Source organism: Sparus aurata, chromosome 2 (genome assembly GCF_900880675.1).
Source record: "Sparus aurata chromosome 2, fSpaAur1.1, whole genome shotgun sequence".
Taxonomy (NCBI): Eukaryota; Metazoa; Chordata; class Actinopteri; order Spariformes; family Sparidae; genus Sparus; species Sparus aurata.
In genome coordinates this window covers 34968110-34995121 of record NC_044188.1, presented here as the reverse complement: position 1 = coordinate 34995121, position 27012 = coordinate 34968110, and the positions used below count along the sequence as shown (strand labels likewise).

The 27012-nt window shown below is 40.8% G+C and overlaps 1 protein-coding gene across 10 annotated transcripts in view; it reads right to left on the bottom strand.

Annotated features, from left to right (window-relative positions):
* Positions 1–27012, bottom strand: part of sez6b (seizure related 6 homolog b) — a 437962-nt gene that overhangs the window by 153801 nt on the left and 257149 nt on the right. For all 10 annotated transcript variants that reach the window (XR_003981115.1, XR_003981113.1, XR_003981114.1 and 7 more), the window contains 3 exons: positions 14824–14990; positions 14114–14308; positions 7178–7316 (listed from right to left, as the gene is read on the bottom strand). Coding sequence is in view for 7 of the 10 variants with exons in the window: in XM_030393151.1 (XP_030249011.1) it covers positions 7178–7316; positions 14114–14308; positions 14824–14990 (501 nt within the window). In the remaining 3 variants the exon portion in view is untranslated. The remainder of the gene's footprint in view (positions 1–7177; positions 7317–14113; positions 14309–14823; positions 14991–27012) is intronic.

Below are 27012 nucleotides of genomic sequence, written 5' to 3'. Positions count from 1 at the left end.
ACGGGGTCTTCGCTTGCTTGTATAGCACTGTTCATACATCAAAGTACGTAAGTGCTTTAACAAAAGCAATACCTTGCAGCCCAGTCCAAGTTCTCCAGTTTGGAGCCAGACATTGCTACACTGATGTCTCCATTCTTCACATCAAGATGGCAACAGAGTTGATGATGAGTGAGCAGCCTAGGCTCTCTTCACGAGACTTCATAACACAAAAAACTTGCAGCTGTCACGAGAGATCAGTTTTAATAATACTGTTGAAGTAGTATAGGCCAATTGTTTGGGGATATTGGCAAGTTAACAGCAGGCGGTCCGTCAGGTTTTTTTTTTATTGGTTTAGTGATCCTTTCTCTAAAAATAGTTTGAGAAACACTGACTTAAGGGTACACTTATAAGATCTAATAATGAGTGCTTCTGATCTCTTTGTGGATTTAGCTACAAAACACTTTCCATATCAGAGCAGGTCAACCTTCATATGAGATGATGAAAACAGATGTTAGCTTAGTCTCATGGACACTGCACAATCTTATACCTGAAGTAAGCAGGAGAAGTTACACACTGCAAGCAGCTGAGACGATGGCCCATCAGGCTGAAGAAAAGCTGCTACACACTGTATACATACAGCACATACATACAGTTGATGCTATATCCTGTTGCCAATATTTCTGCTATGCATTTTAAAACTACTTTTGACTTGACATGTTTGCTAGAAGTATAAAACTGTAGTGGACTAGCCAAAAAAGTGATCAGTTGTCATGTACCACTAATTAACTTAGAATGATTAAAGTCTAATAAAAGGTCTATCAGGTAGGAAATAAAGATGGTGTTTGCTTTATTTTGCTGTCAAGTTTTTCTGGAATGTGAAGCAAATTAACCTCTAAGAAAGTTTAATAAGATGCTAACAAGGCAGCATGCATCTATGTACTAGTAGGCCACCTACTCAATGAAATAAATACAACTACCTACATCTCCATAAACTACAATGTTGTTTAACTATATTGTACACTATTGTACAGTACAATTTTGCAGTAAGTAGAAACAAATCACCCTTTAAAAGATTGTTACATCACATACACAAGTTGCCAACAAGGCCAGCTTAGTGAAAGGTGTATTTTGTCAAGAAAGCCAGCTCCAAAAATATAGGGGCAGCATATCACCAGAGTAATCAGCAACTGCTGCCCTTTGCTAGCTACTTTTAACTTATTAGCTGGTTGATAAACTAAAATAAACTAAAAGCTCAGTGAGCCTTGTGGGAGAGATTTCTTGGGCAAGGGCCTCAGATCAGCAGGGGCTCAACTCATGCAGTGGGTTAAGCAGCCTGAGAGTGAACATGGCGCGACACCAAACGGGGGTTGAACCCAGCCTCCAAGACTGACAGAGGTCATCTAAATTCAGTAAAACTGTGAAACATTAATTCAGAAGCGTTGTTTCTTTTCTGTGTGGTGATGAAAACAGTGCAAGAATATTTCCACTTTTTACTTTTTTGGGGGTTATTTTGGTCACTTATTATACTAAAAGCTAAGAGCACTTGTGAAAAGTATATATTGTACCTCACAGCTGAAACTAGCCTCTTGCTGTACAAAGTGGTATTAGAGGACAGACTGTGGGGCGACAGACGGTCATCAACTCAGCTCATCGTTGTCAGCCGGGAGCTCCTAGCCATCAACCGGGGGACGGACGCTCATCACCGTCACGCGCGGGGTATAGTGGCGCTGACCTAGCGGTATAGCGGCGTCTGGGGAGAACCCTGCTTAGGCGGGAGGCAAAAATGCTTGGGCGCCACACCTAAGCCATATAATGGCAGGGAAAACCCTGTCATATCATATACCCTAAGTGATGTAAATATGTCATTTATGTAAATTAACTTACTTGCGTAACATAAGTTACACAACAAAACAAATCACTCGACCAACGGACCGCCGCCATCCTTCTACTTCCAGTTCACAGCCTAGGGAAAAAAAAAACTTGAGCCTGCGCAGAACACAAAATCCAATCCGATCTGATGGAACGTATGCATGCACAAGTAATGCAACTATCAATCGAATGATCTAGATGTTTTAATCCAACTTTGAGAAATCCAATCCGGCCTGATTTTAGTCAGACTAAACGACTATCAACAGCCTGCTGCTGTATACACGCATCTTGATTTTTATTTGTTCTGTTGTCCTGTAAACGCACTGACTGACAAATGCGGACACTATGTCTCAAGCACACCCTTGTGTGTGATGTTAAAAGATGCTATAACCTTGCAGCCTGCTGTGGGAGACAGCCAACTCAAGCAGAGTTGTCTTGTGGGATCACGAATGTCTTAAAATGCCTGAGTGTGGCCCACACATGAAACAGCACTCTACAGTGCCTTGCAAAAGTATTCACCACCTTGAACTTTTCCACATTTTGTCACGTTTTAACCACAAATGTAAATGTATTATATTGGGATTTTATGTGATAGACCAACACAAAGTGGTGCATAATTGTGAAGTGGATGGGAAATGATACATGGTTTTAATTATTTTTTTTACAAAAAAAAAACAGTGTGGTGTGCAAAAGTATTCACCCCCCTTTACACTGATACCCCTAATTAAATTCCAGTGCTACCAGTCGCCTTCAGAAGTCACCTAATTAGTAAATGGAGTCTGCCTGTGTGTGATCTAATCTTAGTGTAAATACAGCTGTTCTGTGAAGGCCTCAGAGGTTTGCTAGAAAATATTAGTGAACAAACAGCATCATGAAGCCCAAGGAGCACACCAGACATGTCAGGGATAAAGTTGTGGAGAAGTTAAAAGCATGATTAGGATATGAAAAAATATCCCAAGCTCTCACAGAGCACTGTTCAATCCATCACCTGAAAATGGAAAGCGTATGGCACAAATGCAAACCTACCAAGACATGGTACTGTCCACCTAAACTGTCAGGCTGGGCAAGGAGAGCATTGATCAGAGAAGCATCCAAGAGGCCCATGGTAACTCTTGAGGAGCTGCAGAGATCCACAGCTCAGGTGGGAGAATCTGTCCACAGGACAACTATTAGTCATGCACTCCACAAATGGGGCCTTTATGGAAGAGTGGCAAGAAGAGAGCCATTGTTGAAACAAAGCCATGCAGTATGCCACAAGCCATGCAGGGGGCACAACAAACATGTGGAGGAAGGTGTTCTGGTCTAGAGTTCTCAACGGGTCGGCCCGACAAACCCGACTGGACCCGCAGGTTTGGGCCGGGTTCGGGCTGAAAAAATACGCAAATGAGCCGGGTCGGGTCGGGCTTCGGGCTTCCTTTTTTATAAAACATATTTCATAAAACCCATTTCTTGTAGGTTGTAAATTATAGACAGCTGACTTGTCTGTTCGAAGCTTATCTCAGGCACAAGTATTTCTCCTTCCAATGTCTTATCAGTTGTTTTGGTTTGTCTTGCCTGCTGTCCTTGGAAGGAGGAACTGGTGTGTGGAGCACTAAGTAGAATATGTTGGAGGTGAACAGACTTACTCCTGACTTGTTAAGGCAGAGTCCATCTGCCTTTAAGAGGTGTCTGCGTTCCCAGAAAATGTTAAAATTGTCAATAAAGTTCACCGATTGAGCGGCACTTGTAGCTTTGAGCCATTTGTTCAACATCAACAACCTGCTGAATCTCTCATCGCCTCTTCAGACAGTCGAAAGAGGGCCACTGACAAACACCTCTGTGTGTAAGATGAGAGATTTCACTGTTGGATGATCAGTAACAATGTCCAGAATTTTTTCTGAGATGTCAGAGACCATATCGTTGGTGAAACAGAGTACTTTGGTGTTCTTCTTGCTGCAAAATGGGTTTAACTCCTTCACAGCAACATTACCCACAATCAGTGTTTGTGGTCCAGTCATAAGCACTTTCTGTGGTCTTTTACTTTGGGATTTGGTCTCATATCTCTTCTTGTTCGTTGACGGAGAGCTTGCAAGGTCTTGATCAAGTGGAGCAAAACTGTTCTCCACTTGTATTTTTGTTATTTGGGTAGGTTTGCTCTTACTTTTTGTTTTCACTGTTGTCCACGTTTTTTTTCCTCTTTGGTACGGGTTTTAAGGCGGCACTCTTTTCAGAGGACAGTCCAGGCCAACCAGTTGCATCACAGATCTCAGGGCACTGGACTCTGCCTGTTACTCGTTCTCCAAAAAATAATTTATCTTTAGCCTTTGCGCCAAGAGTATTCCAGCAAGGAAGAATGTTCCTGGGTTTTTTATCCAGTCCCCAGAACTCCTGTTTTGTCGAGTCATTGTCGGGGCTAATTAGCTATGTATTAGCAGGCTCTTGTCTGCTGTTTTGATTCCATGGGAGAGTAGTTTCGTTCCCACATAATCCACTCACTTCCACATTTACTTCTATCTGGTGGATCTTGGTTTCCAGCACAGCAATTTTCTGACGGATCTTCTAAAAGTCATGCACAGTAAATGGAGGCATTTTGATACTAGTTAGCATTAGCTGCTACTAGGCCTGTGCTACTGAGTTCGGAAAAAAAGGCAGCAGCAGCCAATTGATTGTTGTCCCAGTGGTTTGTAAATATCCAGGAGTCGCTGCCTGTAATCTCTCAGTGAAGAAAAAGAATAACAGTGGAAAAGAAAGCAAGCAGAAATGAGAGCAATTAGAAAAGCATCTGCACCCGAGCAGATACAGGAAGCAAGTTTTTTTTGCAGAGAAAAGTGGTTCTACAAAGTATTAACTCAGAGAAGGTGAATCCTTTTGCACACCACAATTTTCCGTTTTTTTATTTATAAAAAAAAATTAAAACCATGTATGAATTTCCTTCCACTTCACAATTATGTACCACTTTGTGTTGGTCTATCACAGGGGTCGGCAACCCGCGGCTCTAGAGCCGCATGCGGCTCTTTAGCGCCCCCCCTGGTGGCTCCCTGGAGCCTCTTCAAAAATGTATGAAAATGGATGGGGGGATATATTTTTTGTTTTAATATGGTTTCTGTAGGAGGACAAACATTCTTAACGTTTACCAATGCTGTAAAAATGTGCATAATAAATATTCAATTTCAACATTTCTGTCAATGAAGATTTGCGTCATAGCCTGCGACACACGTTTCAGCGCGGCGCCGTGCCAGACAGGTGGCTGTTGTAAACAAACCGGCAGGTGTGTCAAGGGCCATGGATCCCAAAGGGATCAAATCATGATGAGAACAGAGGATTCAAGGAATAATGGACCGAATCATTTGCTTTCATTGCCAATGTGGAAGGATTTCCTGCATGTTTGCTTTGTAATGAGAAGTTGTCGAACAACAAAAAGAGTAATTTGGAAAGACATTTCCAGGGAAGGCATGCTAAATTTGCAGCCGACTACCCAGTTGGGAGTGAGAGAAAGAGTGCGATTACAGTACTTCTGGAGAAATTAGAGGAGCGCAAAGGTAGATTTAAGAAGTGGATTGCATCTCCAAACCCCACTACTGCTGCAAGTTTTGTTGCAACCCGAGAGATAATAAAGCATGGAAAAGCGTTCACGGATGGTGATTACATGAAGGATTCATTCATCAAAATATCAGAGCACCTATTTTCAGACTTCAAAAACAAAACCGACATAATCCAGAAAATTAAAGACATGCCTCTCTCTGCAAAGACGGTGAAAGAAAGGCCCATTAAAATGGCAGGCGACATCACCAATCGGCAAATCAAGGACATTAATTCAGCTCCAGCGTACTCAATTGCCTGTGATGAGTCGTGTGATGTGATCGATATCGAACAGACAACGCTGTTATGCAGGTATGTGAACTCTGATGGGCCGCAAGAAGAAATGATCGAATTAATACCACTGAAAGGCCAAACACGGGGGGAGGACATCTGATTTCTTTACTGTATCAATGCAACAAAACATAATACATTAATATTGTAATGGAAGTTAAACTTAAAGCACCAAATATCGTACAGCAGTGTAGTCACGTGGTCATTCTCTCCAGGATGCGCTGCAGGGAAAATAAACATTTAATCATGAATGCTCATTATGTATTTGTAGCCTACTTAGTCATTTTGATAGTAAGCTAATATAGCTAATATACACTTACAGCCTGTGTTGCCATCATATAAGGCTTATATAAAGCTTTTAATTTTTTGTTGCTCCAGACAGATTTGTTTTTTGTTTTTTTGGTCCAATATGGCTCTTTGAACATTTTGGGTTGCCGACCCCTGGTCTATCACATAATATCACAATAAAATACATTTACATTTGTGGTTAAAATGTGACAAAATGTGGAAAAGTTCAAGGGTGGTGAATACTTTTGAAAGGCACTGTATATTCACAAAAAGATGAAGATCGTAGGATGAAAATACATATTGTCTTCTCTATCACTTTGGCTCCATGTTTACACAAGCTTTTAGGCCGTTGTATTGTCTACATTTTTTACGCAGTACCTTCACTTCTACTGAGATGCTAAATGCTAAATGAACAGCAGCAATAACTTAAGTTGACAGACTTCCTTTCAAAAACCAGAGATAACTGTTAATCAATGCTTCTTAAAGTACACCAAGAGCACAGGTGCTGTTCAGAGAGAGAGAGAGTGAAAGAGAGAGAGAGAGAGAGAGAGAGAGAGAGAGAGAGAGAAAACAGAGCATAAGATGCAACCTACGCAAATAAGCCCTCCTTAATTTGCTTGCAAATGGCAAATGATTTACTACGGCTGACTGACTTATCAGGCTTAGACACGGTGGGATGTGTTGTTCTGTGTCCTCACCTTGGCACAGCAATCACAGAAAACACACACTCCCATGCTGTACACTTGCACCCTCTACTTCACACAGCAACCATTACAGAAGTTGGGGGAGGAGTGCGAAGAGAGGTGGTGGCGGTGCTGCCCACGTGTGTGTGTTGGGAGGGGGGACAACAAACCGTCCCTGATATAATTAGTTTTCTCTCCTGCACCTAATTAACCTTTGTCTGTGTGGCACTTACGCATCTCATTCACAAGCCAAGCGCTCTTTCATTAGCAGTGTGTTGTGCTATTAATGTGTATTACAAGTCGTGGTGAGGTAGCTCTTTGCAATCTTCAAACTGCCTCCATGGCACTGTTTAAGCTGGGCATATGCATGCACAGTAGATAAAGTGGGCTTTATGATGATTAGATTCAAAGTAACCAAGGAAGGGGTTTGTAGTAACATGGTTTATTGCATATCAAAGAGCAGTGTGGGGAGGTGGTTCAAACTGCATATATGGAAGGTGGAAACGTACACCTGAATGTCCAGCATGATCCTCTTGTCCTCCTCAACGTGGATTCCCCAGATGCAGTCCTGGCCCTTATCGTAGGCTTCAGGCCAGTTAGGAGACAGCACCACTCCAGCAGAATCTGTGATCTCCCCACTACAAACAGCTGAAACATACACACATACACATGTACACCTATACCATGGTCTTCACACACAGAGTTTTACTTAAGTGCTGTACTGTATATAAATATTTGTTTTATTTATATTTGTATATTTTTTACCAGAAGAGGTTAGCTTGGCTGTATGTCATGTGTTAAAGGTCTTATTGCTAACATTTTTGGTACACAAATCATTAAAAGAAAAAAGAAAATCTACTGAGCTTGTAGAAAAGTGCAGAATAAAAGTACAACTTCTCCTGGAAGACAGTATTATGATTTGATTCAATAGTTTGTGTAAATACTATAACACTGTTGCTATATGTGTTTCGTCAACAATCAAGAGTCTTGTTAACTGCGAGTTTGCGGAAAAGTGTAAAAATGGGTAGGAGGTTTATGATCACTGTACAAACCATGCTGTTCAGTCATCCATAATACTCTGCAGTATTAATGTAGTATTTTCGGCTGAAAAGTAACATTCATTTTCAGGCTGCATGATACATGAATATTTACCATTGCTATGGCAATAAATGACAACTGTCATTAGTATGTATTATCTGGGGATAACACATCAAAATAACATAATAAAAATCAGCCTATTTTAACAACTACCAACAGCCAGAGTCCTCCCAAATTTAACTACTGTGTTGTCACCTTCAAGACTGTCAGAATTAGAAATATTATAGCTTAAATCCCTGGCAATCTACGTTAGCACTGATGGTCGCGTCCAGTTACCTAATGTTATAGTAAATTCTAATGATGTTTTATGAAGATTTTCTTCAGAGGGGATTTAAAAGTGGGTATACACAATGCAGAACTGAACAATTATTAAGTACACGCTGCATGCTTGCTCATATCCTTCACTAAACCACTGCTTAACGTTAGATGATGAGCCTAATGTTACCCAAGATGGTGTATGCTAAGAATGCTATAAACTATGTTATCTGAATTTTGAAACTCAAAATTCTCATTCCACTCCTGGCAACTGGCAACCAGTCGAGATTATTCAAACATCAGTGAATGCAATGGAAAGGTGAGATGGGATGCCACATTTTGTGGCTGAATGTTATCAATTACACCTTTAAATAAATATAGTTGAAGAAATACGTATGAAATCACTAGCAAAAAAACTAACAAATAAGTAAATCCAATGATTACCAATTATTGTTTGTATTGTTAAGTCACTAAAGCCAAAGGAATATAAGCTCAGAATGAGTAGTGAGCATTCTCTGGTATGTGACATATGGTTGATATAGAATTTATTGCCACCTCCTGGCCTCGTGTGCTTGTATTAGTGTTTGGAACACGGGCGCCTAGGGGGGAAAAGTTAGGACAATTCCAAGGGCCCCTGACTGACAGGGGCCCCAAAAAATAGGTACAAAAGAACCCTATAAAAATATGAAATTATTTAACCATCATCTCGGAGTATATCTTACAAATATAATAATAAAATTAATGATCTCTTTGTTTTTACTTGTTTTTGGTAAAAAAAGTTTAATAATATTGACCAAATATTGACCTAGTATTGGTCCTGCCATAGCGCACTTATTGGTGTGTTTAGTTGCAGTCAGTATATGCACCAGAACTGCAGTGATCACAATGTTGCCTAAATCAAAATCTGGTTTTAAAAAAAGGAAAGAGAGGAAGGAGAGAGAGGAAAGACAAAGGACAGGGTGTCAATTTGTGACCCAGTGTTTCACCAAGAAAGGTGGGTAGCCTATAGTCTGTGTGTGGTATTAACCTGTTGGCTTAATGTCCATAGTGTAATAAGCTAGCTAGCTACAGACTAGTGTTAGCCTACATTTCATCAACATTTAATCAGTGCAGGGAAACGTTTAGCAGGATATTCATATTAAATCATTGTCCCTGCCCCTTTTAGAAGACTTAACAACAGATGAGTCAGCAGCAGCCCAGTCTCCTCATAACTGTCCCAGTGAAGAAGGTGAGCAACACTGTGTTCAATGACATGCCAGTTAGCATCATTGCAGGGAGTCTGTGGGGATTTCTCTCTCTCTTGCTCTTTTTACCATTACACAAAAGAAAAGGAAATATTTATTAATGACAGAAATTCAAACACAAATTATTTTCTCATATAATGATCAATGAGGCAGAGTATAATTAAAATAAACATGTCCTTCAAACAGATACGTCTAGTGCATCAGCAGCAGCAGCAGCAGCATCTACTGTCAGCCCCCTATAATATAAAAATAGCCTATAATCCATATTTATTTCAGAATGATTTTCATGTATTAAAAACAGTTTTTAAATAAAAAGATCATATGCATGTTTATATATGATACAGTTCAAATTCATCTATCACTTAAATAGAATGTTTGGTCAGTCGTTTGGGACTCTTACCTTTCTGCTTCGCAGTAGGAACAGAGGAGAACATTTCTGGTGCATGCAGACTGTGTGACTCAATAAAACTCCCAGTACAATCAGAGAAATGTTTATATTTTCTGGAAATCAGAAGATTAAATTGGAACGATCATATAGCCTCATATATGTATTTTTTACCCCCAATTCCAATGCCACCGCCTGTGATTCTACAATTGTGGCGATAAATTAGACCTGCATGCGGGACTACGAGGTTCTTTTCACGAATATGGGAATGATAGTCAAAAATATCATTAAAATGCATAGTTTTATATAAAAACGGCATCAAATTTTTTTGCCGGCCTATACAAGGGCCCAATTACATTTCTTTTCATGGGGCCCAACATCCCTGGTGGCGCCCCTGGTTTGGAATCATATTTATGATCTTGTGTGTATGGAGATATTTTCTAAAATGCATTTGTTTATTTATTTATTTTTTTACAATGGTAGAATTTTCAGAAATAACCATGTGTAGATAAAGTATTTTACAGGCAATGCTGACTAAAGCACACATTCTTAAATACCGAGTACAATCTAAATGCAGGCAATGAGATTTTGCCTGAATAATAATATGTGGTCTAAAGTTGGCAGAATTTAGATTAAGATCTAGAACCATCTGATCAGTGGATGAGTTCTCCAATCTGATTAGAAATATCAATGCCTCAAAAGTATGAGGTGTAATAACAAGTGCTACATGGCATTGTGGGTTCGTAATGGGTTTTTGCAAGAAATTTTCAAGCCTCCTCTGTGTATAAATGTTTTGACCTTAGCTGACGTAAGACAGAAAACAATGGTTGAAGTATATAAGAAAGTTATGTGTTTCATGAAATGATTGGAATAGTGTTTTGAGAAAGGTCATTTGTAATCTTGTGCCTGTTACAATTAAATGTATTGTTTTGCTTATTATAAATGCTGAGGAAAGAATGCCTTCTAAGAATGCAGTCTAAACTATGGATGTTCCGATCAGGTTTTTTTGCCCCGATACCGAGACCCGATCCGATACTTCTATAATACATTAAAAAAATGAAGAAGAGCGAAGAAACAGATCGAGGATGTCCCTTATTTTTTTATTTCATTCACCTTATTTTATCATTTAACACTTATCATAGGTGTGATCGGCAAAGGACAAAAAAGCAGGAAAATATACAGCTCCACTATGTCTCTCTTTACATTTATTTTATCCCATTGTTGGCTTCATCTAAGAAAGAAATATTTTCCAACCTCTTGAGCATTGGAGAACTTTTTTACCATTATTTTCTATATTATTATATGTTTTTTATGGAAACAGAATTTGCTTCTGAAGTCAGTGGGCCACATGACATGGAAGCTATTGAGAAAAAAAATCACAATTTCCGAATATTAATATTAATATAAAATAGAGGAAGCACTGAAATACAATAAAAAGAGTTTTATCTAATTTCTCCAGTTTACTAATACAATTTGCTGCTGGATTGGAGTCACTGGGTCACATGACATGGAAGATATCGAAAACACTGATGGTCCCTAAATCAGTTTCTAGCGGTCAGTGCGAGCCTCTGGGAGGTGAGCTAAGTCCTCCTGCTGCTAACACTGGGCTAACCTCAGTTAATTCGCGGCTGAACCCGATTGAATATCTGCTTAATATCCAAACCAAAACTAACTTCACCCCGGTTCGATGAGTCGCCTGTTGCAGCCTTTGCATAGGATGACGAGGATTTCAGTCACTCAACTTAAACGGTGACTTGTAGAAATTATACAAATGGCACTAATGACAATAATAATTGATTTCAAAATAACTTAGGGTGCAGTGCTTTCACTGTGTGCAACATAAATTTGCCATACGCCCATGATATTAAACCTACATAAATCATGTCTTTTTTTTTCTTGCAGCGGCGCTCAAAATCGAGCAGCAGAACCCATAGAGGGGAAACACTGACACATCAGATAACCTTCTGCAACAATTGCAGGCTCTTTGTTGGAGCTCTGCTTTGAATGAAGTTCCGTTGTGACAAATGAATGGACTACTTGCGGAGTGACATGAAGACAAAAAAACGTTGACAGCGGTGGCCAGTCGTTATGTTTACCAATACCCGACCTTGCGCACACACATTTTTCCCATTTGTTTTGAAATATTATAGATCTGATAAAAATGAATGAGAATAAATATACACATATATATATCCGATCCCTGATCGGGATGTAACGTCCAATTCCTGATCATGTGATCAGATCGGGACATCCCTAGTCTAAACTCCCCTTGTTGCTAGGTTTGGGGTGTCACTACTGAGACATAGTAATATGTCAATTAATAAATACCATTCATAGTGGAACAGTTGACCTAAATCTGAAGAAAATCCAAACACACTAAAATTAGACCATATACACTGAAACTCAGAGATGCCTTCTTGGTGTTCAGGCTTCTTGGTCAGATGTTATCTGATTTGACGCACTTTGAAAGGTCAGCAGCAGCAAATGGTTGGCATTCAGATACAGTATTTAAAACTTTAAGAGCAAGAGCAAACTATTTTACTTGCAGGTTTCCAAAAGTCCAATGTAACATTTAAGGTTTTATATCATCACTCTTTCTCGAAGGCACCAGGAAATTTTGACCTGTCTACTTGTATCAATAATATGAATAATAATGGACAATAATATGCATACAGGTGCAATATTCAAAGATCTTACTAAGGCTTTTGACATGGTTGATAACTATCTCCTCCTTGACAAACTCTGTGCTATTGGTCTCTCAAAACACTCACTCACTAACTCTTTACTCTGGTTCAACTCATACCTTCACAACAGACGTCAGTGTGTCTTATCAGGGCATTCAGTCAGATTTTATGCTTATGGAAAAAGGATAATAAAGCATCTTTATTAATGATCTTCCCCAAATCTGTTCAGATTGTCATATTAAAATATATGCAGATGATACTGTGATTTATTGCTCTAAACCTGACATCTCACAGGCTGATTTTGATGCTGCCCAAAAATGGCTTTCCTCTAACAAACTTCATCTGAATAAGGAGAAGTCTTAGCGGATGTTGTTTAGTACTAGAACTAACTCTCTGCATTTGAATAATCGGTCAATTATTTTTTAGATGGGACACCTCTTGAGAAAGTGGAGGAATTTAAATATTTGGGTATCTGGCTTGACTCTCAACTTTCTTTTAAGACCCATATTGAATCAGTGGTAAAGAAAATGAATTGCAGCCTGAGAATATTATATTGTTCTTTTAACTGTTTTACCCTACAGGTCAGGAAAAGAATTGCTTCCTAGTTGATAATACCAATACTAGATAATGCAGATATTGTCTATCAGAATACCACCTAAATCTAGAAGACATTTTCACTGGTTGCAGTTTATCTTTAAATGTATTTTCTTTAACTATATGTCCTACCAAAACAATTGCTAATTCCATATAGGTCATCGCATAGTCTAAGGCATACTGACCATCTTTATTTCTTTGTTCCTAGAATTTTTAAGGAAACTGGGCGACGTGCCTTTAAATTTAAAGCTCCATCTGATTGAAACAACTTGCCCGGCTCAATTAGATCAATTATCTCATTTAATTTCTTTAAAACATCTGTTTTCACTTTTCTTCAAACAACCTGCTCTTGCTTCTAATCATATTTGAGATATAGAAGTTCAGTCAGACAACTCACATTTGAAATGTTTATTACAAGCAGAACATAGTTAGATTCCCCCTAGACAGAGCCTGCAGGTGGATGCTGGGGTGGTGGTGGGCTGAAAGAGCGGGCGGTGATGCTTGTGCAGAGCAACAGCAGCATTGACGAGCCAGAGGGAGAGAAGGGAAATTCATTCGTTTAAATAACCCGCTCAATAGAGAGGGTGCGTTTGTGGGATGGTCTGGAGAGAGAAGCATATCACGTGTGTATATGGCAGTGAAGCTCGAGTTGACTGCCTGAACTAGCTCGCAGGCGTCGCTTCATTATTCCATCTCAAATGTGTAGATGCATGTTAATGCATCTACATGGGTATATGAACATTTATGTACATCTATGTAAATTTACTGTATGTAATTTTGGCATTTTGGGGGGAATCAGTAGGTGTGGGAGTGGCTAGGCTTAGGAGAGCTTTTGTCCGCGTTTGTTTGAGTGTATATGTTTTATTTGGTTTTGACCCCCTTGAAAATGAGATGGTTCATCTCAAGGGGCTTATCCTTCTAATAAACTTGTATTAGTATCCTGAGGAAGATTTAACCTGTCAGTAAATAAATAAAATCCAAGCTCAAACACACTTCCATATCCATAGCAAATGGACCTATACAAAACCTTACTGCAATTCCTTCTACTATTTTACAATTATAGCAAATGGCTTTCACTACACTGCCCCTCAAGTTAGCTAATTACTTAAAATAAATGTACAAAGAATGATTTAAACAGGATAAAATTAAATGCAGATGGGTCACTTCTTTGACAGACATACAGACCTCTGCAGGCAGGCTCAGTATCGTTCCACTGGGGATTGTTGGGGTCCACGCATTCAATGGTTACAGATCCCTGTTCCAGAGTGTAGCCAGTGTCACAGGCAAACTCCACGACAGATCCCACTGCCCAAGTGTTGTCACTACTGGTCAGGTTACCGTACTTCACAAAAGGTTGGTAGCAGTGGCCCGCTGCAAAGGCTGTAGTACAAAGACATTTCAGAGTTGGTTGCATCTTCATAAACTATATAACTAGTGCTTGAAGAGGAAGAAAAAATATTGCCTATAGTGCCTTTTACATGTTGGTGAGCTGAGCGTAAAACACACAGGTTAGCAGTGTGTTTTTTTTGCCTGATTCACTCATGGCAAGCAGAATAAATAGAACAGATACCTAAAGCACCTGCAGTCTTTCACTCCTCAATTGGCTTTTATTTACTTTATACTGTGAACAGCTTTTGTTCATTGTATTGTTTAATCCATAATGTACTGAGAATCCACATCAGGCCAAAGTTGATCACTGATGAAAAGCTGTTGTTGGCTTTGGGCAATTACTGAGCTTAGATCTGTTTATATCAGATCTGTTTTCATAATTAATGATTTCTGATGAAGTCTAATGCCATTTTTTTCTGTATCAATAATCAAGACCCTGCATGACCTTATCATGACAAACACCACATTATGATTTGCTGTACCTCAATAATAACTCTTATGGTTACCTTGGTACCTGACAGCAATGCCAGTGGATGTGCCTGTAGCATCTGTGGTCAGCTCAATGAATAGATGCCTGGATGTGCTGAGTAGCCCTTCATTGGGTAGATACTCCACCTCATATGAATCATACAGGGTAGCTGCATCTATGCTGTTACCATTCTTGATCAGCAGCCTAGAAGAAAAGCAACAGAGAGACATTTAGCAGGAACCTTCCTGGTGATGAACTCTACACATGGGCTACTTTGGAATTCGTAAAACCATACCTGAAAACTATGTATTATACATTAAAGCTGCATAAAGCATAAATACTTTTGTATTACCAATTGATCATAGTACCATGTGTAATGTGAAAGAAGCTGCTCATAGAGATGGGACCCACAGATAGCTATGACAGAGAATTATCACCAACTCTGCAATTTCACAAACTCTGTACTTAAAAACATTGTTCCCAGTAGCAGCACCAGCAGCAGCAGACATCTTCAGTCACAAAATATGTGCCTATATTCAAGCTGTAGTCTGTAACTATTGTTTGGTTATATTTGCTAAAATTGCCATTATGATCTGACAGTAGAATAAGATACAGGTCAGCTGTGTAAAATCCACTGTCTGTGGCGTCACCCAGTGGCTGTAATTTGATTTGCAAGAATCTACTGCCCCCTGATCAACACAACCAATCAGAGCCAAGGAGAGTGTCTGAGAAGTGTTGATCACTCTTGTGCTCTGCTGCTGGCAGCCCTCCTCACTTATGCATTGCGTACTAGGCAGTGCCCCTGCCCCTCACAGGCGCAGTGCCAAGTCCAAAGGCTAACCGTACTTTATATGGTCCTTTGATCCAGATTCAAACTCACTGCAGATTAACATGTTGAATTACCCAGACGAAGAGGAACCTACTGTGTGCACCGAGCCACAGACACCCTTTGCACCATCCTGGGTCGACCACCACCGTGAACTGGACCAGACGAGGTGTTCGTCACCACCACACACAGCACCACAGCCACAAAGTCGCTACACAGCGGATAAAGATGAGTGGCGATATACAGCAGGACATGAATCATCACCTCCTGTAAGTTAAGCCTGCTAGTCACCACTGCGACGGGTGATAAATGACAGGTGGGACATGGATTTCCTCACCAGCGCCAGAGATATCCACGTGTTTTGCGACGCGTCGGAAAGTGCTTATGGTTCAGTTTCCTATTTCAGAACAGAGGAGCCTAGTGGCAAGGTCGAGGTGGCATTCTTGGCAGCTAGGTAGAGAGTAGCACTTAGGAAGCAGCAATCAATACCACATCTGGAGCTATGTGCTGCACTTACTGGGGCGTGGTTTGCTAAGGTGCTCTGGATGGAGCTCTCTCTACACATCCACCAAACCATCTTCTGGTCCGACTCCACCATGGTCCTCACGTGGCTCCAGTCAGACTTGTAAAGGTTCAAGGTATTCGTCATCATGAGGGTGGTGGAGATCCATGATCTAACGAACCGTGATGCATGGTGCTATGTGGACACCTCAAGCAATCCCGCCGATGACATAACTCGTGGGAAAACTCTTTCCAAGCTAGGCACGCAGAGTGGGTGGTACCAGTGCCCATCATTCCTACAAAAGACTGAGCAGTGGCCTAAGAAGCCAGTCACTTCACCAGTAGAAGGAGATGAGCTCCTGAAACACTAGTCTGTGGCCTCACCACTACAGCGCCGGACCAAGACACCCCAAAGGCTAGTCAGTTCAACACCTTTGGCAAACTCCTGGAGGCTACAGCACACTATATTCTATCTATTGATCAGGATGCTATGCATCCAATCGTGCTTGACCCCAGAACTGGATCACCAAGTTGATCATCAAAGACTTTGATATAAGTTATTTCCACCTGGCTCAGGGCAAGTACTTGCTGAAGTTCGCCAGAAATATTGGGTCATCCGTGGTAGAAAAGCTATACGACATCATCAGTGAGAGTGTGCTGACTGTCGAAAATGGTGTGGAACCCCCAGGTGTGCCACACTTTGGTGGCTGCTGGGAAAGGGAGATCCCTTCCCTCAAGCAAGCTCTATGGGTCACTCTGGACCAGACCATTTCTGGAGACACTTTATGAAGTACTATCTGCCTGGTCTCCAAACACGTCAGAAATGGCAGACAGAAGCGCCAGATCTCCTTGTTGGCACCCTGTACATGATTGTAGATCCACAGTTGCCCTCAGCCCTCTGGCCGGTGGGACGGGTTTCACAAGTCGTCCCTGGATCAGATGACCAAGTCAGGGCAAGTGGCCCAGATCATTCACCTTCCTGCACTGCTTGATTAGGATCTTCCCTAATTATAGGACCTTTATGATGAGGTGCAGATTTCCATAAGAAAACTGGGGGCGGCTGTTAAAAAGGCCAATCTACCTCATATAATCCCTTATTTTTGGTTAGCAGTTCTCTATTTGTTAATTCAGCTGTCAGTCAGTTATTACAGTCAACCAATCACGTTGCACTCCTAGCTGTCACCCACCATTGCTGCTGTTTCTCATCCTAATCACGGAGACACAGACGGCCATTACAGACATCAGGAGTGCTGAAAGTTTCTGAAAGTGTTGTGCGTGCATGAAAACTAACCACATTAATGCACTTTGGAAACTGTTGTGGGTGATTGTGTGCAGATATTCTGTAAATGGTGACGAAGCCTCTACAGTAAAAATTTTCAAAAGCATCTTCAACTGCATCTCTTTTTTACTGGACATCCCGCAGCGTGTTTGAATCCTGTACTAACCAGCATTAGTTACATCAGCCAATCGTTCAGACGAGTGAGAGCTTCCAAAGGCTAACCTTATTTTATAGTTACAGTCAAGCTACGTAGCTTGTTGCTGAAACTAGCTTGTTAGCTTGTATGCTAACTCCGTTGTTTTGCTTTGTGTTCATGGATACTGGTTAGCCTGTCTTTCAAGTGACTGGACAGTTGTAAGGTTAGCTTATGTTCAGTACACTCTGAAGTGGTTGAATTGGTTTAGAGAAATAACGTTACTCATGCTTTAGAAAGGCAACATGGCATTGCACCAGGTTATGATTTCCTGGTATCTTTGTCTACTGCGATGTAAGGAATATTGTTTGTTACTCTACAGTGATCTCCATTAGGGCACTCATCATTGTAATTTAGTTGTATTGATAAGAAATAGAACAATCAGGGCTTATGATGTTGTTATTTTGACTGTGCCGTCTCTGTTACCATGGTTACAAGCCTGCTCATGCCAGGCAGGCTCCTATGTTGGGAGTGGATTTGAAGGCAGGGCTGCAGCACAGCAGAGATGAAGAAGGAGGTACCTTGGAGCTGTATTATTAAAATTTTCTGACTAAGTCTACTATTTTCTCAAAACTCCAGACTGCAGCTTTAAAGAAACAAAACAATTATTTAATACAGTTGTAGAGTGTTGATGATGAATTGAGTCTCACAGCCTGAAGAAAGAAACTTCTCTGTAGTCTGGTATAATAACAGTGGATAATTTGGTATCTTTTGCCAGATGGCAGCAGGGTTAACAGACAGTGGCTGGGTGGGTGTTGTTTTTTAACATCCCCTGGGCTCTGTGTAGACATCACACTTCACTGATATCACTAAAAGTTGAATTTGGCTCTGGAACTCAGCCTTCTCAAGGTTACTTAGGAAGTAGATCCTTTTTTGTGAAATGGATGAATGGAATCAGATTTTTATTTGTTTTGTTTGTTCACATTTTACAGTTTATAAGCTTTCATTTTGTTTTGTTGTAGACGGACAAAAAAATCACCTTGAACCTTGATCTCTCTCAAAGGGGGGAAGGTCTCTGATGTCAGAGCCAGGAACTTTATACATTTCATACTAAATCTCTTCTATCTAAATTGTTTTGGTTCTTTTTTATTTTTTTCTAATGCGTAAATTGAGCTTCCCCACATGTCTTATGCGCCACGCTATTTATGAATGAATAGGATATGAATGAACAGGATGTGCAGTTGTAGTTACCTGATGGTGTTGCACAGATCCATGGATGAGAATCATGTTTCAAAATAGTAACTATTATGACACGTGAAGTTTACATTTCCAGATTGTGTTAACTGTGAATAAACCTGTTCAATAAGCTAATATTGTTCCAGCATCAAACTCAGCACACTGAGATACTACTTAGAGCAAAACGGGGACCATGAGATACTGGCTCATAAAATGGCTGGTGTTAGGCTAAACAAATATCTGACCAGTGTAATCAGCTAGCTTCTTCTTAGGTTCTTCACTGCTTTAGTCTCGTTTCTTGAGCAAACAGGATGGTTCCCCATCCTTCTTAACTCTGCTGACATTGCATTAATGCAGCATGTCTCCTGAACACAAGCCACAACAGTTTAACCACATAATCTCGACCTCTTTATTTTGAGGTAAAATCTATAATTGGTAATGATCTCTCATTGAACAGGAAGCTACACAATCACAGCACTGTAGATGAACGTTTTTAGCATGAAGTTTCTCTACACACAGCTGACAAACCTGGAATTTTGTTTACAACCTTTCTTGATTGTGCTTTCACAAGTGTTATTATTGGTATAGAAATGATGGCCACAACTATGGAGATAAGATTCATATTGAAATAGAAAAAAATGTCTTATCCTTTAAATAAACCTTTTACACCCTATAGAAGTAGGGTGATCCAGATTTCTACTCATGTCACCCAGCTAATGCTTCATGTCCTCTCATGTCTTCTGCAGTTGGAAGGTCTATTTCAGCAGTAATATTATCTGTACTGTGCCAAAGCACATTTGAGGCCCCAAATCCAGTTTGTTTAACCAGTGTGAGCGCACTGTACAAGCCTGGTACAAAAAACTGTTTCGGACTCCACAACTTATCCCTTCATTGATTAGCAGGAAGTCAGGGGGAGTCAGCCAGTGCCACCCACTTTGAGTTTCAAACCTAATCTGCTTGGTATGTTTCAGTCAAACTATGTTGTGCTTAGTTCGATCATTTAAACTGGTGTAAAAGCTGTCCATCTAACTCTGATGCTGACAGCCACACCAAGACCTCAGAGAGTGCTTCCAAGTGAAATCTGTGGCTGTTTGTAATGTGAATGCAAAACAGACCAACCAAAGGACTTTTTGACAGTAGACATATGATTTTGCCATACATTCAAAATCATAGCTAGATTAAATTAATCTGCAGACAGTGAAATGTTAAAGAAGTGATGAAAATGGATAATTTATGGAGAAAATGAGTTTTTTTCCTCTAACGTCTGACGGCTGCTCTCCCTCAATGCTGCTATCCATGCTACCTGCTGCCGGATGATTTTGTCAGTTAGATGTGTTGCCACCTACTGAACCCCAAACTGCTCCTGATGTGCTGGACTATGAATGTATATGAATTACTGTAAATCACTTTGGACAAAAGCGTCAATGTAAACCTTTAGAGTTGTTAACACTATTCATTGAGATGAATGTGAAAAAAAAGAAATCCACCAAAGACATGTAGCTGATTTTTGATAAAATTAATTTGATCTAGCTTGGACATTATATTTAATTGAAGTGGTACATATGAAATGACAAGCAGCAGATGGCTTTTAACAAGGGGATCTTGTCTTTGAAAAGCCAGTCAACCAATCGCTCATTACACAACCACCTATCACACTTATGCCAATACTCTTCTCCATCAGATTACTTCCTTTTCCTCAGAGCTGTCTAGATGTCTCTTCACATCTGAGGTCTATATTTATAGGACAAGTGTGAGAGCAGCCAGAGCAGCTATCGGCTGGTATGAAAAATTGATTATTCAGCTAATTTTCCCCCTGTGGCGCTTCAATTTAGTGCTCTGTAATGAGAGCCCCACATTGCTAAAATGACACTCTACTGTCATCGCAATGAGCAGCACTGACAGCCGGTTGTTATCCTGTGGAGTCCTCAGAAATAATGTTCTTACAGTGACAAGTAGAAGGTACAACGCAAGACAGGCCTAATAATTGAACATAACTGAAGTAACAAGCACAAGACGAAGTTCATACATCATGATTAACAGAACACGAACCATGAGACAGTAGTAGCACTGACCTGTAACCATGTATGTATCTATGCTTGTATGTTCTGACAGAATCAAATGTTATCAATTTAGACTGTTTTCATTTAGATAAAGAAGGGAATATAATATAATATAATATAATATAATACGATATAATATAATATAATATCATATAATATGAGGCAGTAGTTGGAGCAATACATTTAAGTTAAATCTGGGTGCAGTACTTACTAAGAATCTAAACCCTTAAAGACCGTGTAAAGCGGCAAAAAAATTGTGTTATGAGTTTGTCACACCATAGAAACATGTATCATTGACCACTGAGCCAAATTTGAAAGATTAAAAAAATTGCTAAAATTAGGTCTCAAAATCATGGAAAAACAAGCACTTCTTTCTGCTGTGAAACGCTGGGGGCGTGTCAGTTAGAGGTGCTGGAACCACGCCCATGCGGCGCGTGGGGGGGTACACGTCATGTTAAAGAAGAACTTCGGTTGATTTCAACATGCAGCTTTATCGCTCAAGCTACCCTTGACTAGCCAGTACCGAAAACGCGAACACTTTTGGTCCACCTCTTACAGAGCTCCTTGAACGGAGAGTTAGCAGTGACAGCTAACAGCATGGGGTCAGAACTTTACACTGTGTTTTAAGCGTCTTAACATGCTCCAAATCTCACCCCAAAAGGTATGCAACATCAGCAGACACCTAAGAACACAGCACTGTAGCGTTTATGACTCACAATGAATAAAAAAGTGGTTAAAACAGTGTGTTTGTGCAAGCAGCCACATATCGTTTGTTGACATCCATGTCGTAGACCAAACTAGTCGATCCGTCGAGCGTGCGCTTACTCCCTCACTGGCAGCGACGGAAAATTGAATTTTGCAGACAGAAACGTATTCCAGCATTTTCGTTTTTCTGTTCATAACGTACATGTTCATGTTACAGCCTGCCATGATCCATGAGCCTTACAATAGCCTGTTATGAGTCTATCCGCTCTGCACCGAGAGCTAGCTTGTCTGCTCATGCTAATGGTTCTTACAGAGAGCAGAGCAGAGTCCGTGATGATCGAAGTAGCGCTAGTTACTGAAAATGGTACGAGTTTGTGCAATGCCCAATTGTGGCCATAGAATGAAGAAATATAAGAATATAAGCTTCCACCGTTTGCCTCTCTACGACCCACGAAACATCACCGTTGTGGCTGGTCGTCCTTCAAATACACGTGCAAACTCCATATGAACTCTGTGCGGGTGACACACTGTGCGCTATCCTGGGACACAGTAGGCTGTATGATGTCCCACTCCTTACAGCATAGGCTTTCCTCTTCTGTATCCATTTGGACACAACATCCACAAGAGCACCACCAGGTCGCCGATGTCCTTGGCCGTGAAGCCGCCTCTGCCTGTTCCGCTCTCTGCGCCTCTCTCTCCGCTCTCTTGTTCTCTAGTGCTAGTAACTCCTCATCTGTATACTCTGGTACGAACAAATATGGACTACTGTCGAATTCAAAAAGTTCATCGTCGATGTCTTCCACTTCGACATCAGACAAGCTCTCCATCGTGACTATTTCGGAAACAGCTACGATCATCACGGACTCTCTGCTCTGCTCCCTGCAAGAACCATTAGCATGAGCAAACAAGCTAGCTTTCGGTGCAGAGCGAATAGACTCATAACAGGCTATTGTAAGGCTAATGGCTCATTAACATGTACGTTATGAACAGAAAAACAAAAATGCTGGAATACGTTTCTGTCTGCAAAATTCAAGTGTCCGTCGCTGCCAGCGAGGGAGTAAGCACACGCTCGACGGATCGACTAGTTTGGTCTACGACATGGATGTCAACAAATGCTTGCACAAACACACTGTTTTAACCACTTTTTTATTCATTGTGAGTCATAAACGCTACAGTGCTGTGTTCTTAGGTGTCTGCTGATGTTGCATACCTTTTGGGGTGAGATTTGGAGCATGTTAAGACGCTTAAAACACAGTGTAAGGTTCTGACCCCATGCTGTTAGCTGTCACTGCTAACTCTCCGTTCAAGGAGCTCTGTAAGAGGTGGACCAAAAGTGTTCGCGTTTTCGGTACTGGCTAGTCAAGGGTAGCTTGAGCGATAAAGCTGCATGTTGAAATCGACCGAAGTTCTCCTTTAATGACGTTGGTGTTTCCCCAGGTGTTCCCCCAGGTGTTCCCCTTGTCTATCTACAGTTTATAATCATATGGATGCTGTTATAATATGTAGTGATTGAGATCCTGACCCACCAAACATCCTGGAAAGTTTTTCGCGCTAAATGACATAATTATACATAATCACCATCAGTAAACAGGACGCCGTCTGACTCTGTCACTCGTGGGACGGAGGCTGTTTTCTGGGGGAAAGTTCCCTGAAGTCTCGGTCAGGAGGGCTGGTGGTCGCAGTGATTTATTTTCGTCAAACACTGGGTGAGTTAAAGTCTTGTGACAAGCGAGACAAACGCTGTTTTCTGAGCAGAAATGTGTGGAAGAGTCGGGAGGACAGGCGGAGGATGGACAGGAGGACAGACGCTTCTCCACATACAGCTGTGGTATTTGTTTTCCTCATATAAGTTGCCAAAGACAGTTACAGTTACTACGTTACTTTTGTTCGGTCATGTTACGTTGCTTTGTGGGACATTTCTCTGTATTTAGTTGAGTGAAGGACCTGTGTAGTTATCAGACTAGTCAGACCGACACGCCCTCGCTCCGTGCCTCCGGATTATCCGTTCACACTGGGACGGCTCACCAATAATGCGGCCCTGATACTACCGCCGCATACCGCCGGTGGGACCCGCCGTCAGCGGGACGGAGAGTGTCAGCTGCGGCAGCCACATTATGCCGGTGGCACTCGCTGTCAGCGGGAGGAGAGGATGCAAGCCGGTACGGAGAGGGTCGGTTCGGCTCCAGTGACCAGCGTCAACAAACTCTGCAGAAATCCAGACATTACCTGGTGATAGTTGCTGAAACTATCAGGGGTATAGTGGACACTGCAGAGACGGGTGTTGGTAGTGATGTTTAACTCCCCACAGTAACGTTAGCTCCTCTTGACAAAATTGATCCACGTTGTCATCCGAAGGAAACTTAAATAAGCTAACAGCGCCTTCACCCTGCACACTGTGGCCGAGATTTGTGCCTGAACGCGTTCAATGAACGATCGTTCATGAACTCGTTCATATTTTGGGCGAACGTGAACTGAACGTACTGTATTTCTGCCTTATGAACGTTATTGTGAACGCGTTCATTCTGACGTTTGTGAACGGCGCGTTCTCACAGTTTAACTTTGTTCAAGACAGTGCCAGATTTCCATCGGGCCTTCCAGGCGAAAACCGGCTAAAACACACAGTGAACAGTAATATGTAGCGGAAAATCACCCAGTCTGGCTGTTGTGTATAAAAAGGACACTGGAGGAGAGGTTTCTACACGCAACTCGCTTTACTTTCGATCAAAACGAAACTTAACTATTTCAGACAGAAACAGCTGCATACCAAACATGCAGTGAAGCATTACCAAACGAACACAGATTATTTCTGTGTTCGTTTGGTAATGGTAATACATCTGTTTTTTTATTGTGATATATCTAAAAAGTTTTGGAGTGATGTTGAATCTCATTTTTTTGATGCTGCTAACTCTGTCCATTCTCTTACCCTTAAACATGTTATTTGCTATGTTAACCCTGTAGGAACACAAGCCTTTGTCTCTGCATCTTAAAGTGTTCTCATTTCGGCCATGATTACCTTTAACCCAAATCGACTCCTTTTTCCAGCATATGGGACTGAAAGCCCCCCCATATCCTGGCCCTGCAAATCCTCTCCTTTCCACGAGTGGGAAGATGTTGTTTTTCTTGCAATAAACAGATCACCAGAGACCTTCTTTTAGTAATTTACAACGACTAAGCACATCTGGTCTGTTCCCCTTCCTCCAAAGAAGATAAACCCCTTTTCCTAAGGTCAAACAAGGTCAAGCCCCCGATAGTGTCTTCTTTCTCCACACCAAAAGGAAGGAGGACTGTCTTCTAACATAGATGTGGTGATTTAAGATGTTTTACTAATCTACATTTCTCTCCCTCTGGAACATTCTCCAGTGGGGGAAGGCTTAATGGGAAACCTAATCTGTGTGTTCTTCTCCTCACATGTCCAACTGTTATTTACGACCGTTGTTGTTCCTGGGTCTGACATACCAATCCCCCTTGCAGTCTATTCTCACCCAAATTCAAATAAGTCCTAAATAACTAATTAACTACAATTCCAACTTCTTAATTTAGCAGATTCCGAAATAGCATAAGAAGGTCATACAATAGATCTTTCCCATGTTATTGTCAAGCCCAAATGAAGTTTATTACTCAATAAGTTTGAGGTCAACAGAAACCACCCCTCCCCTTTGTCGATGGAGGAGAGACTTGAAGATCATCATTCCTCGTGTAATACTTGTGTTGTTTACCAGTTAAATGTCTGATATGTTTTGTTAAAGATAGAACTACAAGGAATATGTATAAGTCCTTGGTTCTACTGTGTATTGTATACTTTATTGTTATATGTTGTATACCTTATGGCTTCATGTCTTAATCAGGTTATAATTCTTTTGAATGACAAATGATCATTAACATGTTGCATCTTTTCACGAAGGCAAAAATTCGACTTTAAGATGGTGAAGTTTTGGGAAGGTTAAAACATGATTTCAAAACATTAAATCCAATAATATAGTTAGATTAACTTTTTGGGAGCCTCAACTCAGATCACAGGAGGTGTGACACTGTCAGCCAGCCCCTTCTTCAGTCTGCCTGCTGCAGGTCTCAAAACAGACCCCTCTGCTCTGCTCGCCCTCTCTCACTCTTCTTCTCCGGGTTCTCTCCCTGTTCTATTCTCCCCCTGCTTCTTCTCCTTCTTCTCTCTTCTCTTCTCTTCACTTCTTTGTTTTTCATTTTTATTTTTAAAGTAATCTTTATTTTTATTTTTGCAACAAGCTCTAAAACAAGCGAATTGAATCCCTACTTTTAGTATTTTACTTTTATTCAAGTTTTAAATAGAACTAATTCTTTTCTTTTTGATTGTATACTGTTAAAGTATCACCGCCTGATTCAGAAGAAGTTGAATTAGTTTCAGAAACAGAACTTGAGTACCACTACTTGCAACCACCAAGAAAAGTCTTTTTCAAGACTGTGATCATCTGATGAAGAACGTTGCAAGCCTTGCAAGGAGTCTCCAACAAATAGACACTTTGTGTGCTCCCAGCCGAGACCGACTCTGCCCCCAGCGCTCCCAAGGCGGAAACCCCGCTGGGCCTTCGGACCAAGAGTTCCTCAACAGAGTACCGGCATTCCCTCTGGCTACTGGACTGACGCGCCGTGCTGTAGTCCAACCCAGAACTCTCAAGAACACCAAACTTCAGTGCCTCCTGACTCCCAGACAAAACCGGCTGAACGTCTTCATGCAGCTGGATCCACACACGTGAGAATGAGTGGTGTCTAAAGTTCTGACTTCTGTCTAAGTTCTTACTCCTATCTCATGAACTTAAGAGAATTAAGATTAGGTTCTCATAGTATTAAAAATTACTCCCGTAATATTTAATATATATAACCGACCCTTTAACTTTACCATCTACCGACGGTCACACAACGTTATTACTTTCCTTATTACAGTCTTTACCTTCTCTGTTATCTGTTGTTCATCTAAAATTGTCATGTCTTTTATTTTACCCCAAATTATTTAGTCAATAAACATATATAATCGTTTGTCTTTGTCTGGAACTTAATTTTAATATGGAGAACCGATGGATAGGTGCAAAGAAGTCACTACTTCAGAATATTGAGACTGAATAAATTGATTTTGAACTGTCAAAGCCAACTGGTACAGTTAGGTGTTTGGAATAATGTCCTCCGGATTATTCCAAGAACTAAACACGGAGGTGGTGCCCCATTTACGAGTGTAATATTAATTGCCAGTGATTAATAATCATATATATATCAAAGTAGTGTTCGAGCAGTGTCTCCCACATTATATATATTTATGGTGCTGCCCATGTCAGGCCCATATACTATCCGACAACCCAGAAGATAATGCTCCTAAACACATGATGAACTTTGTTATCCTATGCAAAATGTTTTATTCACAAACAAAAATTTGCAAAATCACTACCTAAATTTGCTCCTTTTCTCCTGGAACTGAGCTCTTTGCTTAAATCTCTGATTTTGTTAAATAACAAAAAAAGTAA